This window comes from Chiloscyllium plagiosum, chromosome 2 (genome assembly GCF_004010195.1).
Source record: "Chiloscyllium plagiosum isolate BGI_BamShark_2017 chromosome 2, ASM401019v2, whole genome shotgun sequence".
Classification (NCBI taxonomy): domain Eukaryota; kingdom Metazoa; phylum Chordata; class Chondrichthyes; order Orectolobiformes; family Hemiscylliidae; genus Chiloscyllium; species Chiloscyllium plagiosum.
In genome coordinates, this window is record NC_057711.1 from 72,194,693 (window position 1) to 72,210,214 (window position 15,522).

General features: G+C 38.2%; 1 protein-coding gene across 6 annotated transcripts in view; it reads left to right on the plus strand.

Annotated features, from left to right (window-relative positions):
* Positions 1–15,522, plus strand: part of LOC122560775 (zinc finger protein 608-like) — a 90,566-nt gene that overhangs the window by 58,985 nt on the left and 16,059 nt on the right. For all 6 annotated transcript variants that reach the window (XM_043711865.1, XM_043711892.1, XM_043711857.1 and 3 more), the window contains exon 4: positions 13,765–13,852. In XM_043711865.1, coding sequence (XP_043567800.1) covers positions 13,765–13,852 — 88 coding nt within the window. The remainder of the gene's footprint in view (positions 1–13,764; positions 13,853–15,522) is intronic.

Below are 15,522 nucleotides of genomic sequence, written 5' to 3' on the forward strand. Positions count from 1 at the left end.
CTTCATTCCAGCCTCATTTGGTACAATTTTGTGTCTACAAGGGTACAAACTGGATTAGATTTCCTATTTTGATTACAATTTATTGAAAATTTTTAAGGTTTCCCTCTTAATCAGTACTGTTGGGGATTGATGCTTGATTGTGACATTGCAGTATTGTTCAAATGTTTGTTCCACTCTCAAACTTCAAACCTTCGGGCTTAATGTTAAACCAGACATATTGCATTGCAAGTGTTTTTTTTCAAATTGCTTGTCCTTTGTTTATGCAAAAGGAGCTGGAGAGGGAAAAAAAGGCATTTCACAGTGATTTTTACTATTTCATGACATTAAATTTTAAAATAGTATTTAATTTTGCAGCTTGCGAATTTGCTATTATCATTTTGAATTTAATCTTTATACTAATGCTCATAACAAAAAAAGATTTCTTCTATTTTCAATGATGTTGTATTTCTGCAAATGTAAGGTAAATCTTTGAGGAAAAGAAAGAGACAAGCGAACAAAAGAATCTTGCAGGCCAAATTGGGCTGCGTAAAGAGGCTGTAAAAGCTGTCACAAGCCTGATTGATTGGCTCTCACACTGCTATCCCTCGTGCAAGGCAATAATGTTCTTGCCTGTTCTGTAAGGGCTTGATATGCCATCAGGGTTTAGCTTATCAGCTGCAGGGCCAGTGTTTGAGATGAGGGCAAAGTGTAATCAATAATTTATACAGAAATCTTGCTTTGGTCTTGGATGTTGTTCACTTGGTTTGAGTTATGTGTACAAATTAGTGTTGCCAATAGGAATGCAATCTGCCTACCAGCTAAGCGTTCATTTAAACAAAACTATGAATTCTGTGAAACCCCAGTGAGATGATTTTACTTTCTGGTTACCAGTATTGGGGAACATCAGACAAATAGGGACATTCAAGCGACTGCTAGGCAAGCACACAGGCGGCAGTAAATTGAGGGGTGTGTAGGTTAGATTAAGCTAAACGCTTGGCACAACATCATGGGCCGAAGGGCCTGTACTGTGCTGTACTGTTCTATGTTTTAAATAGAAAATATATTAACTCCTGTGGTCAATGCATAGTGCAGGGAGTGATTTTTGTAGCAGTTTATTCTGTTACCATTATCCAGGCCAAAGAGGAGGCAGTGAAACTACTGAATACAAAGCAATCGACTGTGGGAGTCGGTATCTTCTTATCTGACCCTACTCAGCTCTTCCTTATCATCATTGTGAGTATCCACTGTGCCCATTTACAGCCTTCAAAAGGGCTCTTAAAAGAAAGCTTTTTGAAAGGTGCAAGCACACAATGGGAATCTTTTTAAAAATTTTATAAATTAAGCAAAGCATTTTCCTTAGTAAATTATATCTTACATCAATGAATATTATGGCTGCTTGACTTGAAATATTTGCTGAAAATACTTTTTGTGACGGACCCATGTTCAGGTTTGCCAATACGACTTCACCAGGTTACCACTCTAAATTATACCAGCTGTGTAAAAAAAATTTAAGTTTTGTTCCTGAAAGTCATTATACTCGGTGAAATGCAGATAAGCTTAAATATTAAATTAAGCACAAGGAATCACTTTTGGAAACCAATGCAACTCTGGTGTTATTTGCACCGAGATTGCAAGTTGCATCCAAAATGAAAATTCTTGCCCAGTGTTTATGGCTTATTTGTTTAATAACCTTCTAATGACCACTGGCAATATGGTCATAATTCGCTTTTAGGATTTTAATGAACTGCCCATATGATTTTTATTGGATCTATAACAGAAGTAGAATTTTAGAGTTTGGAAGTTTTAGACTTATAGAGTCATACAGCACGGAAATAGACCCTTCGGTCTAACTCCATCATGTTGACCAAGTTTCCCAAAATTAACTAGTCTCACTTGCCTGCATTTGGACCAGATCCTTCTAAACCTTTCCTATTCATGTACCTGTCTAAATGTCGTTTAGATATTGTAACTGTACCTGCATATATCACTTCCTCTGGTAATATATTCCACATACAAACCACCCCAGTGTGAAAAGGTTGCCCCTCAGGTCCCTTTTAAATCTTTCTCCTCTCACCTTAAAAATATGTCCCCTACAGAGAGTGGTAAGGGTGTGGAATGCCCTGCCTGCCAACGTAGTTAACTCAGCCACATTAGGGAGATTTAAACAATCCTTGGATAAACACATGGATGCTGGTAGGAGGAAGGGCTTAGATTCGTTCACAGGTTGGCGCAACATCGAGGGCCAAAGGGCCTGTTCTGCGCTGTATTGTTCTATATTCTACGTACCCAAAGGAACAGAACTTTGCTATTCACCTTATCTATGCCCCTCATGATTTTATAAATGTCTATCACGTCACCTATCATCCTCCTATGCTGCAATGAACCAGTCTATCCAGCCTGTCCTTATAACTCAAGCCCTCTAGTCCTGAGGTAGAAAATGAACCCAAGCCTCCTGGCTCAGAGATAGGTACATTATAACTACTCCAAAAGAGACCTGCTACAAATATTTTAATTTTTTGATGTGGATTTGGCAGATAAAGAGTCAAAACAGTTATGAAACTGTTATGAAACCCATAACTGTCTGCCCAGGTTAGTCTTTGTATTTTGTTGGTCATAGTGTATGTCGACAGTGAGGATCCACAAGGTCCAACTACTTTCATTATAATAGCAGTACTCTTGAACAGGCAGAAAATGTTACTTGCCGTAGAAATTAGCATTGCTGGACTTTGGAACTAATCTAGACTGCAGGTAAGAAGACTAAATAAGTCTCACTGAAACTAGAGGGCAGAGGTTTGAGGTGAAAGGGGAAAGATTTAAAAGGGACCTAAGGGGCAACTTTTTCACGCAGAGGATGGTGCGTGTGTGGAATGAGCTGGCAGAGGAAGTGGTGGAGGCTGGTACAATTACAACATTTAAAAGGCATCTGGATGGGTATATGAACAGGAAGGATTTAGATGGTTATGGGCCAAGTGCTGGCAAATGTGATTAGATGAATTTAGGATATCTGTCCGGCATGGAAGAGTTGGACCAAAGGGTCTGTTTCTGTATTATGCATCTCTAAGATACTGTGACAAATGCAGAGACTACGCAGTGTAAGGGAATATAGATATTTAATTACACATTTTATAGAAATCCAGCTTGTTTCATGAATACATCAAAAATAGCACAGGATCCTTGGCCCACAATATGCAAGACTAGAGACCTTCCAATATCTATGCTGATGGTAAATTCAAATTGAAAACCAAGAAAAATATGACTTAGAGATCTGAATCTTCTGGAAGATTTAGCCAGAATTCAGCATTTTCTGAACAATTAGCTGAGGGTTGGATATCAATTAACATGTAAAGCTTAGCTCAAGATATTGCTGCAGTGGGGACCTTCCAAGCAATGTATGATAAGACTTATCCAGCTGGGCAGGAAGTATGCTATAGCATTTGGCACACAGTAAGTAATATAAAAGATCTTGGAGCAGCCAAATATAGTAAGAAATAGCAGGTTATTGTGGTGTAATGGTAGTGTCCTTACTACCCAGCCAGGAAAGTGTAGAATAATATCTGTGAACAAGTTGATTAGAAAATATCTACCCTGAGAAACATGATACTGATCAAGCTTGCTCATCCCACCATTTCCAAACCTCATTTGAGCATTGTTACTGCTAGGATCGGGTTAAAGTGACTGGTTGTTCTGCAAAACAAAATCTGCCCAATTGCATTGTATGAGATAAATGGTCAATTAACACTATAGTATTAAATTGTACTGCCTATGAACTTGGGGGAGACTGTGGTAACTAGAGCTGAGTTTTTGAATTGTACATGTGTTCTATGAAGAAGATAGGTGTTGATTGTATAATGCTGACATATATTCAGGCAAGTCAATCTGTAACCAACAAACTGAAGGCTTTTCTAGGAATAGTGCTTTTTCTACTATCCAAGCAAAAGGCGACTTTGCATCAGTGAGTGCTGACAAAGACTCTGTTAACTAACCACGCTCCGGGAGAAGTCTATTAGTTGCACTCCATTAGTCTTGTTTACAGAAAAGCTCTGGTCTCTAAGCACATGATTGAAGCACTTGTAGTTCAATTTTATGCTGAGGATGAAGAACTTTGGAATGCAAGGCATAAGGGACTGTGGCATGGTAAAGCACTGTCCATTGCATACCTAATATTGACTTTTATTTAAACAAATGCATACAGGAAAAGACACAGCATTTGAACGAATTTTTCTTGGCATTGATGTGCAATCCAGACCATTGTTGAAAGCAAAATAAAGCATGCACAGTAGCTGTTTTCACTTTAAACTCTTGTTGAAATGGTAAATACAGCTGTTTGGCGACTTTCATCTAAGAGTGTAATTATGACTTAAAACTGTGGATTTAGGGGAGATTAGTGAACAAAATGTACTTGATAATCTCCTTTCCTTACCATTTCAGTAATGTCCATAACCTTGCAATATGAGCCCATTCAAATCTACTGATTTATCTGTCATTACCCTCTCTTCACCTGGGCAAAATCTTGATAATTAGGAGCATCATAAGTCACTTTTATGTTTTCTGAACATTTTTCACAAGTAATGGGAGAGATTAGACTGTTCAAAAGAGGGAAAAGCAGAGGTTGTTTGTAGAAATACTCGAATGATGAAGGCCATTGGAAGAAAGAGGTTGAGTTTTTATGCTACCTCTCACAGTTTGATGTGATCCCAAAGCATTACACAACCAATGAACTACTTTGGAAGTGCAAATGTTGTAACTTAGGCAACTGCAGCAGATAAGTTGTACAGCAGGTCCCACAAAATTTAGGAGATAAATAACCAGTTAATCTGCATCCTGTTTAACTTTTAACTTTATTTTTTTCTACCAATGGTTTTGTATCTAGGTACCTTTGTACCTAAGATGGTGCTGGGAGTGGCGACTTTTTACACTTTTGTATCCCTGTACTTGAGTACACATGACAATAAAATCTAATGCTAATTCTTCTGGTGGGTGAGGGATAAACGTTGGCGATGGTCAGAGGGAAGTTCCGCTGCTGGGATCTGTTGCATCTACCTGAACAACCAGGCAGGACCTTTCTTTAAAAGTTACAACATGGTGAGGTTTGCAGTTTAATAGCACGTAAGAAAGTTTTCTGAAATATAAAAGGACTAGATTGGGTTGGGATATCTGGTCTGCATGGATGAGTTGGACTGAAAGGTCTGTTTCCATGCTGTACATTATGACTCTATAAAAGGCTTTTTTTTGTATTTGGTTTTGTAGTATTAAAGATAAATATGATTTTAGGTCTGTGGTCAGCAAGGCATTGCATTTTAAAAGAAGTTATTTCTTTGGCAATGTTAATAAAGAGCTGGTTAAGAGAGTGCTGATTTAGGAAGACAGCAGCTGGGTGCCAAGAGGAATTATGAATGCTTTTTGTTTCATTTGGAACTGATTGAAAAAGAGCCTGGGGCTGGCACAAATTGTACAGCATTTTAAAAAAGACATTAATGGGCTTTCAGGCATGTTGGAATCTATGAACCCTTGTAGCTCTGGAACTATAAACAGTGTCATGTTCCAGAATTTATTTTCGTAAACAAGGCTTTCAAAAGAAGTTTTATTTTAAAAAAAACAAGTGTCAAAATATTAAGATTGTTGAAACAATTTGTCCAACTTATTGATTTTTGTATGTTTCCTGTGAAGATGCACAAGGGGAAGGCATTTAGATAGCTTGTTGTATTCTGATAAATGACTTAACATCACTGCAAAAAGTCACATTCACCAGATAGTGACATGCAGGATGTAAGAGTCTTTAAGTCTTAACGGTCAGATTGACAAGTTAAGAAATAGTTAAGGAGCAGAGTTAGAAAACATGACTTGTTTTTGTCTATTTGGAACAATAACACTTCAATCACGGGGTAGACATTTTACTTTAAAAACTTAAAATACTTAAATCTCCTTCCTCACATTGTACACGATCTGTTAAGGCTTGATATGTATTTAGGTATATGTCTGTTTGGAAGACATTTGTAACAGCAGTACTGAATTTGGTTGTGAGGGAGAGAAAAGATTCAGCTCCTGGAAGCATTGGTTTGACGGATAATGGCACAAAATCTCTTACAATAAACAGTTGCAGTGATCCTATAATTAATGAAGCTGCAGGAAGCAACCATGACAGAGGCGATGAAAGCCCTGCATGTGAGTGTTCATGATAATTGATGTGCAGCCTTGTAGAAGTAAGGAAAGGCTGTAACCAAAGGGCGGTTGTGGCTTTTATATTGCAGTGGGAATAGAGGAGGGGCAGCCTCAGCCATGGTACCATTTCCCACTCATCCATGGAGCACAATAAGGCTTATTAATATGGATAGGATATTGATATTTAATTGTGTGTGTGATTTACAGAGAGTGGAAGACCTTCAAGAAAAAGTTGAAAGGTCAGCTCTTGAAATGAAAGAATACAACTGATGGTGAAAGGCCTTGAACTGTATAGGGGACAAGCCAAAACTCTTGTAGCAGGTTTCATTTCGGAGTGGCATTTAGCACAAGTTTTGAGAAACACAAAAATACCATTGTGCTTTGCTGTTGCAATGTGACTTTTTTTAAGAAGCACTATTGTAGTTTAACTTCTCTTTGAATTTACAAGACTACCTCCCTGAAGACATGCATTGTCTAAATTCTTGTTCCAGAACCCCATGTTTTGGGTGTGTGTCCTTGTCAAGGATGTACCAAATTCTGGACAATGTGTAATTTGAACAACATTTTCCGGTTTAGTTTGCCAAAAGAGGATGTAAAATAAACCAAAATTACTGTCATCCAAGCAGATGTAATGGTATTCTTAATTTGCAGTTTTATTTTTTGTTTGCTCTTTTACGCTGTATTACGATTGAACGCATTTGCTAAATTAAGACTCACAATCTGTGACAGGACTGTTTAAATAATGATTTACATAAAGGCCTTTGTAAATTTGCACAATGTAGCTGTAACATCAGATTTGAAGTTCAAATCCATCTACCTATTAACATGCATGTTACGCACAAGTCCAGAACTGGCAGTTTTTGATGTCCACCAGGAATTGTCCACCAGGGCAACTGGTCATTTCTCTCATTTGGTATTTCTGGGGCCTCTCAGTGTGAAAATGGATGGCTATGCCAGTGAATAAAAATACTGTGATTGCTGCACAGAAAATGTCATCCATTGCGCATAAGACACTTGAGAATATCTTAAAAAGATGTGATACTTGTAGAATAAAAGCAAGCTTTCAATATATATTAATGCAATTTTTAATGATATGATATGGATTATTAACCATAGATCTTGCTCATCAATTTTATAGGTTTCTCTCAAGCACACTTGTAATATACTTAGCAAGAATCTGAATTTAATTCAGAATACTGAGACACAAACAAATCGTACTTTCTAGTTGTAAGTTGGCGCAGTGATTGTGTGTTTATTTCGATATGGCAACCAAGTGATTAGGGAATGTTGATCTTGTAGCAGAAAAGGGATAATTTAACTTGATAATTACGTCCACATTCAAAAGTTTCCATGTCTTCTTTACAGTTTTCAATCTCTTGCCACAAAATAAATGGCTGCAAATGGATATGAATTGGGAGAGTGTTAAGGCATATCTCTTTCTTTAAAGTCAGACGTTAGTGAACCACTGAGAGATGTCTCTATGCTTTAAGCAATGAATAAGCTTGAGTATAGTTTTCGTAGCATTGCAATGATTTTTTTTGATCAATATTACACATCAAGCTGCACAACAAAGGCTGCAAAGATATGACAATGGTGAAAATCTCACTGCATTGGAACACAAAGTCCCCAGAGGCAAACATTCTTCCTTGTTTTATGTTTTGGAGTTTTGTTTCAGTGGATACAGTATTCTCTGCAGCTGAGAACAAGTTTCACATGAAAATAACAGACAAGGGTGGGGGAGGGGACTGTGCTGAAATTTAACAAATGTTGCTTTGGTGGCTGGTGGCAATTTTTCATTTGTTCACATGATACAGGCTGAGATGGGTAGACGCAGACTTTGTCAAATAGATATGACCCTCATTGTCCTGGAGGGCTGCAAATAGAGTCCTGTTTCATAATTTAAAGATAATAGGAAATATATTAACCAGAAGGTGGAGGTTGCTTTGCATTTTTGAGTGTTTATTAAGACTGGAACTTTGTCACTTGCTGATTTTCCTTGAAATTGGATATTCTCTGAGATATAACTGAGTTCAGATCTTTAGCAAAAGTAAATGTTATTCAATCATGCTTTTGCACAATTTGGTAGCTGCTGATGTTGCACTGTATGTCCATGCATAGTCGTGAGATGATTGGCTGTGCATGACGATTGGAAAGCATGGCTAAATAAAATTTCCCTCTCTAAAACTCAAAGATGGCAATTTTAGGAAGGAAATTTAGGAATTCACCTGGGAACTTGCAAGTAGTGCTCGTTTGAGGAGTCTGCTGAGATTTTAGGAAGCTGTTTCCTATTGTGAAATCCTGCCTTGATGTACGATGTATGCCTTCTACTGTTAGAACTGCAAGAGTTTTCCTATTAAAATTCACTCTTTCCCTAAATGTCAATATGCAGTCCAATTCTTAAGCTTTAAGTGACAGAAACGTCTGTCATTAGGTATGTTTTTATCAAACCAGAAACTCACTTCACAGTTTTCAAAGCCCGAAAAACAGTGAAAGTAAATGTAATTTTTTTTCTAAACATTAATGTGTGTACCCCTTGTAAGTAAAACATCTACTGTGTCAGATTATTCTCAAAAATTCCCCTTCTGTTTTTAGTACATGAACAGATGTAGTCATGAGCCGATCAGTAATAATCTAGTAGTGTTCATCCATCCTTTCACAAAAGACAAATGACAGAGTCAGCCCTACAATTTATAGCATGATGTGTACCAGAGCATAAAGTGTTTCGTTCTATTTCTCCTTGTGCTGTTGCCCTCCACTATACTGCAACACATTATTTGTTCAGATAAGCTTTGTCCTCAGCATTACAAGGGGTTACTAATCACCACTTTGTACTCAATATAGTTTGACTCTGAGCAATAATTGACATTTTTCTAACCTAAAGGTTCAGATCTGTGCAGCACAATTATATTTAAGAGTGTTGTACTTTTATAAGGAACTCCTGCAGTTCTTAAAGAACCATTAGTCATACAAGACATGAGGCATCCACATGTACCAATGCTAGCCTTTCACAATTGCAACGAGCTGTATGGCATTCATTTTCCATTTGAACATTTGGGCAGGTGTGCTTAATTCCAGACGTCTGATCTTCATGTTAGATGTGTTCTGCCCAGACAATTATTTAGTACCTAAGTGTATAAGAGCAATATCTGCAATGTTCTTAGAGGGCTTACATAGTATATTGGTAGAAATATAAAATAATATAAATACACTTATTTATGCTTTTTTTAATGTGATATTTTACATTTGTCAAATCAGATTGCTCCTGCTACTACCTTTAGTTTACGCAGACCTATAATCTTCAATACAGCATCTTTAGTCTGGTTGATACAAAATGCAGGCTCCTAAAATCCATAGCAATTCTACAACGTCACTTTAACAAGAATGGCCAGAAACCAAGCTGCGTCCTCGGGACAGGGGTCCGAGCCTAACAATGGAGTTTTCTTGACATTCTGTAAAGAGTACATTGAACAGAGTAGAGATTCGTGACTTCAGTAGTTCCCATCCCCAAGCTGTTCCCAGGCTGTAGTGAAGGTTGGCAGCAAGGAAATGCAGCTAAAGATATGCTCAGCACAAATGACTTCCAAGAAGTTTCCAGTCACTTGTCTTGCAGTGATTGCATCTTACCTGCACTCTTACATGCTCTGAAAGATATTACACTTGCATCTATGAGGTAATCCTAAAGTATATTCAAATGAGACTACATTTGCTAATTCCCTTTATTAATTCCCCTTTTCCTCCTCCTTGTCATGAATTTACCTGCTCAGTACTGTCTACTGCTTCCTTTACCTCTCTGTCCTGATCTGTACTCTAGCCCAAACCGTTCACTACTTTCTTCATCACCCACTCTCTTCACCAGTTCCTGCTGCTCCATTGCACACTCTGCTTTGACCCCCAAACCTCAACTCCTTCTTAGTGGCTCTTCCTTCTGGCTGTCCATTTCCTGAAAAACACAAGTAACAGGGAGTAGGAAGGAGTAGTGTAGCAGGTGGGAGGTGGGCAGGGAGGAGCTGGGGTTCAATAGTGCAACTGATGCCTGCGGTCGGAACTGATGCTATGTTCCTGTTCCTGTTCCTGTTGGTGGCAACAATCACAATGCTGAAATTAATACTTGTGAAACTCTTGACAAACCTAGTCCGTGCTGGGGACAAATTCAGATGTCTGCATCTTCTGAAGCAGGTTTACTGTAACATACTTTTGAGCAGTAGGAAATGTGTTGCTCATTTGTTCAAATTCTTCTGTAGTCCAACAGGCCACCAGGCTAAATGTATGAGATATTGCTGCTTCCAAGTTACCTTTTGCTGTACCTTGTTCCACCATCACAAAAAAAGTAAGATCCTACACTCTGTTAATTCCCTTGCTTTTACACAGCATTTAACTAGGAGTATTTATCATGCCCACCCACTACCAGTTCACATTTAAAAACTTAGTCCTTTGCAATGGGACACAGGCCCATTGTTCATCCAGTGCACAGAACTGTCAGCCAAAAGTAACTTTGATGTCAGTGAAGTTGGTGCTTTGTTTCCACATCTGAAAAACATTGTAAACTCTCCACACCTTGTGCAGCCTGTCACTAAAGAAAAACATGTTTTTGGTAGTCGGTTCTTATTTGCCTTTTGGAAAGCCGGACAAGCTTGGCAGCCTGCACTTTTCCATGAAGCTTTATTTGTCTTGACATTATCTAAATACTGAGAGGCATTTACAGTTGTTTGGTCTGTGAGCTACGAAAGGATTCTTTACTGCACTCCGCTGCTAAATTTGTCATAGCAAACAGATTGAAAGTGTTCAGTGGAGCTCTGACAGGGCCTCAGTGTATGGTGTTCATGGCTGTAATTTAACAGTGTAATTTTTATGAGTCCTGTGGTTAAAAAGCCATGGCGGCATGCAGCATGCTTCAGTAACCTAGCAGTTAAAAAGAGAAGGTCAGAGGCTGTTTACGTGAGGATATTTGGAATTCCGGACCTGGCACAGCTCCTCCAACAATAAGCTGCAGGCTTGCTGGTTTCTGTGGAAAATCTCCGATTTGGATAAGGTGCTGGTTTGTGGAGTGTTGATTTATCGTTAGCCGTATCCATGTGAGGAAAGGTTAATTTGATGCATGAGTTTTGGCAGCAGGCTCCAATTGATCAAACCGATTCTTTTTTTATGCCTTCTTTGGTCGATTGAACTATTAGCCATTATATTCATGTTTGATGTGATTCCAAAAGCGACAGGGCAGCCTTTAAGTCAGGGATGAAGGAAAAGTAAATTTCTTTGCAGGTTCTCATTTGGGTTTTTTTTTGAAAGCCTAGAAACAGTATTGTTCAGCTTATGGTGCTGCAGTGTTTTCTCCAAGGTACCCATCTCTTTGCTAAAGCTTCTCTCTTTGTGTTCTGTGCTGCAAAGCTGAGGAGGAACCAATCAGCTTGCAGCGCTCGCAACAGGAGCAAGCCAATGAAGTGGCTCCTTTGGTTTGGCAACACAAAACCCTGAAGGGAAATGCTTAAACAAAGACTTTCACTGCAGACAAATGTTAAGTGTCTTCACTGGTCTTTCGTCTTCCACGGTTTTATTGCCGCAGCTCTGAAAGGACTTGCTTGTCCCTTTCTCTTCAAAATTCTAAAGCTTTTTTTTAGCGGGGTGGGGGAGTGGTGGGTATTTTAATTATATGTTTGTATTCTGAGTTTTTCTCCTCTCTGTTGCCACAGCTGCGCTGCTGCAGTCAGTAGTGACTGGAACTAGCAATCTCTGGGATGGGTCCAGGGAGAGAGAGAGACAAAAAAAACCCTCTGGCGATACAAATGCATTAGTGTTGTAAATATTGTTGACATGTTCAAGAATTTAACGCAGCTGAGAGTTCTGTGATACCATAGCTAGTATTGTAAAAGGAGGAAAAAAGGCCAAGTAGTCTGAGAATGCCCTATTTCATAGAATTTCCAGATGGGGGGCTTTTCTTTATGGGGGATGGACAGTAGTAGAAAAGTTGATTGCAGTCACAATACTGTTTTACTGTAATACAGTATATAGTGGACCTGTTTTCTCACCTAGTAATATGCACCAGTGTCACGTAGAGATAAGAATACTGGTATGTTTAGGTTTTTCTCCACAGTAGCATTTTGTCAGTCATTTGGGGAATTAAATTGTAGGATTGTTCTGCTTACAGGCCCTTGGAAACCCAGCTGGGAAATCTGTTTTGTTCCACGTGACTGCAGTGTAAGATAGATGTTTTGTGGTTTTATTCAGTACAGATTAAACTCTCGATAACTGAAGGCTATAAAGGTAGTTTTGATGTCTTCTGACAAAATGCATACTTTTAAAATAAAATTTAAAATATTTGTTTGTAATTGAATGTGAAAAAAGGTCAAACCTTATGGTAGGAGTGAAATATAAATTAGTTTACATTCCATACTGTATAAGGAGAAATGTGTTGTCAGTGCTGAGATTATTTTGAAAAATTTATCCTGTACATGTACAGGTAAGGAAAAACTGACGAGAAATCATTTGGTCCTTGACTTTTCTCCTCTTCATTTTTGAAGAGCTTCATTTGTTTGCAAGAAACCCACAGAGTGGTGAAGGGGATATGAAAAATAAATCATATCAAATGATGATATGTAGTTCTAATTGAGTAGATAAATAAAAACCCAGAGTCCATGTTACTGCATGATGACAATCGTATTATACACCACAATTAAAAATGGCAGGAGGAGGATATGGGATTTATGTAAATTTAAACACCAGCAAACTAACATTGTGTATCGTTTAGGCAATGAAGGAAAGCTAATTCATAGAAAAATAGTTCCAGTGATGGGTCTTACGTTGGGTGCCATTTATTTACTCTCCCAGAATTTGTGTATAACAGTGTTCACAGCATTCAACTTTAAATTCATAATTTGAAACGAACAATTTTGCATTGAGTTGTAATTTGTGCAGGAGTCAATTTAAAATCATTTGGCAACTGAGTTACTTGCATGGATTTTGTTTGAGAAGAAAAATAACCTTTTTTCTGGCAAGAATTCAGACATCGAAGGAAGGAAATGTGAATTAAAGCTTTGAGGAGGTGTCTGATTGATTGATGCACATCTTTCTGTTGGGGAAAGATTAAATTTACATAAATCCCATATCCTCCTCCTGCCATTTTTAATTGTGCTGCATTATACAATCATCATCATGTAGCAACATTGACTGGGTTTTTAATTCATAACTCCCTTTCTCCAAACACCCCACCCCCACCCCACCCATCTCTTCATTCACCAAGAACCCAAAAAGGAAAAGTTCACAGATTGCTTATGGTCAACTCAGAGAGCTTTTTAGTTCTGCAGCATGACTCAGTGTGTGCTGGCAGCTTGCCAAGCAAAAGCAATTACGTGTAATAACAGCAAAAATTAAGAGGTGAGTGTTGCCGTTTTACAGCAGGACGTGGCAAGAACCATTTCCTTCTGTCAGCCGTATCTCGATTACACACTTAAAAAAAACAATTTCCTGTCGGTCTTGACTTGAGGTCAGCAAAGCCAGAAAGAGGAAGAAAGCAAAACCACAGCCACAGAAACAAATGTGCATTAAGTGCATGACTGGAAACGGTAAAATGGACTTCCATTGTAAAGATGTTGGATTTTTAAAAAAATACTTCTCTTTTTCTCATATCTACTGCAGGTGTTCTAGTGGTAAATGTGACTTGGCGAAATAAAACATATGTTGGGACACTTCTGGACTGCACTAAACATGACTGGGCACCTCCAAGGTAAGCCTGCTTTCAAGGTATTTGAAATCCTAATGCAAATTGGAGAAGGATTTTAGACTTCAACATGGCACAACCTGAAATTGTCCCAACTTTGAAGAAGGTTAAAAATCGCACAACACCAGGTTATAGTCCAACAGGTTTATTTGGATGCCTGTTAGACTGTAACCTGGTGTTGTGCAGTTTTTAACTTTGTCCACCCCAGTCCAACATCGGCTCTTCCAAATCACAATTTTGAAGAGTTTTACTAGTGCTAATGCAGTTGTTTTAATCAAACTGTTCAGAAATTAACCTGGGCCTTCTGCCCCAATTGGTTGTAATATCCTACATGGAGAAAGCGTATCCCTAGCTCCTAGTTGCTGGTAACTTTTGTGTCGTCAATAGAGCATGGTACCAAGCATGTGAGGGCATCATAGTAGTGGGCCACAAGGTTCAAGTCCCACCTCTTCAGTAAGTGTCTCACAACATTTCTGAACAGATTGATTAAAACTTCATACCGAATATGTATTCGAAAGATAAAAGAGACCATTCAACCCATCTATCTTGTTCTTACATGGAAAACTGTTAAAGGTTGAATAAACTGCTAGTGAAAAATAGGGCATTGGTGTCTGATCTTTTAAATAAAACCCTTTAAGTGAATACAGGGACACACATTTCACATCGTGGCCCTTTCATATATTAAAAACACAGGAGTGTTTCCAATTAATGTCTCTCACTTGAATACAATTAACACTCAATTGATATTCATTAACACTTAAACCACCCTATCACTCTGATTTAATGGATTTTTGAATGATGCACGGGTTTTGACCTTACTGCCCTACTTGGAAGAACTTTGGACTGAGAAGTGCTTCCTGACCTCAATTTTGAATTTGCATTTCCCTCGTTTGTGCCTTTGTTTCCCTGCTCTGCAATTTTGATTTTCACTTTCAGTTGTGTTCATTGCTTACCTTTTTCATCAATTTGGAAATGTAAATAGCCTGTATTTTTCAACTGAAGGTTGAATTCAAGCTTTTCTAAATTGCCTACATACTTTATCCTCTGGGATTAGCTTTGTGATTCTTCTGTTAATGACAAACCTGAGTGCCATATTCAAGGCACAGTCTGACCATAATAAAGTCAAAGTTTTGCATAACAGCCTCAGAATTATAACTCTACTAATCTTAGACATAATGCTAAACATTTTATGTGTATTGTTATTTGTCTGTAATTAATCCAAGGTTTCTTTCCTTCTTTTCCTTATCTGGTTCAGCTCCATTTATTCAGCATGTGTGGCTGCCATTTATAAAGCAATAATGTTTCTATTGTAAGGTAGTCCCAGTGTTGAAATTAGCCAGACTCATTCAATATAATGACCTAACAGACAAAAGTGGGATCATTCGTCTTTTTAGCCAAAATTGACTTTGTACGTGATTCCCGGATTAAAAGAGCTAGCCTGTATCCCACGACTATTCAGTCTTCCTATCAGGATTTGATAGAAATTGATGAGTCTTCAGGGAGCCCTTTATATTTAAAAAAAGCGTATTATTGCAAACATCTTCTTTTGACCATTCATTTGCAATCTAATATAAAATCATTATCTGAAAACATATGGGGCACCTTGCTGGCATTTCTCTTCTGAACTTCTAAATTTTAACATCCTGGAAGTTACCAGAGACTGACCTGAATCAGTC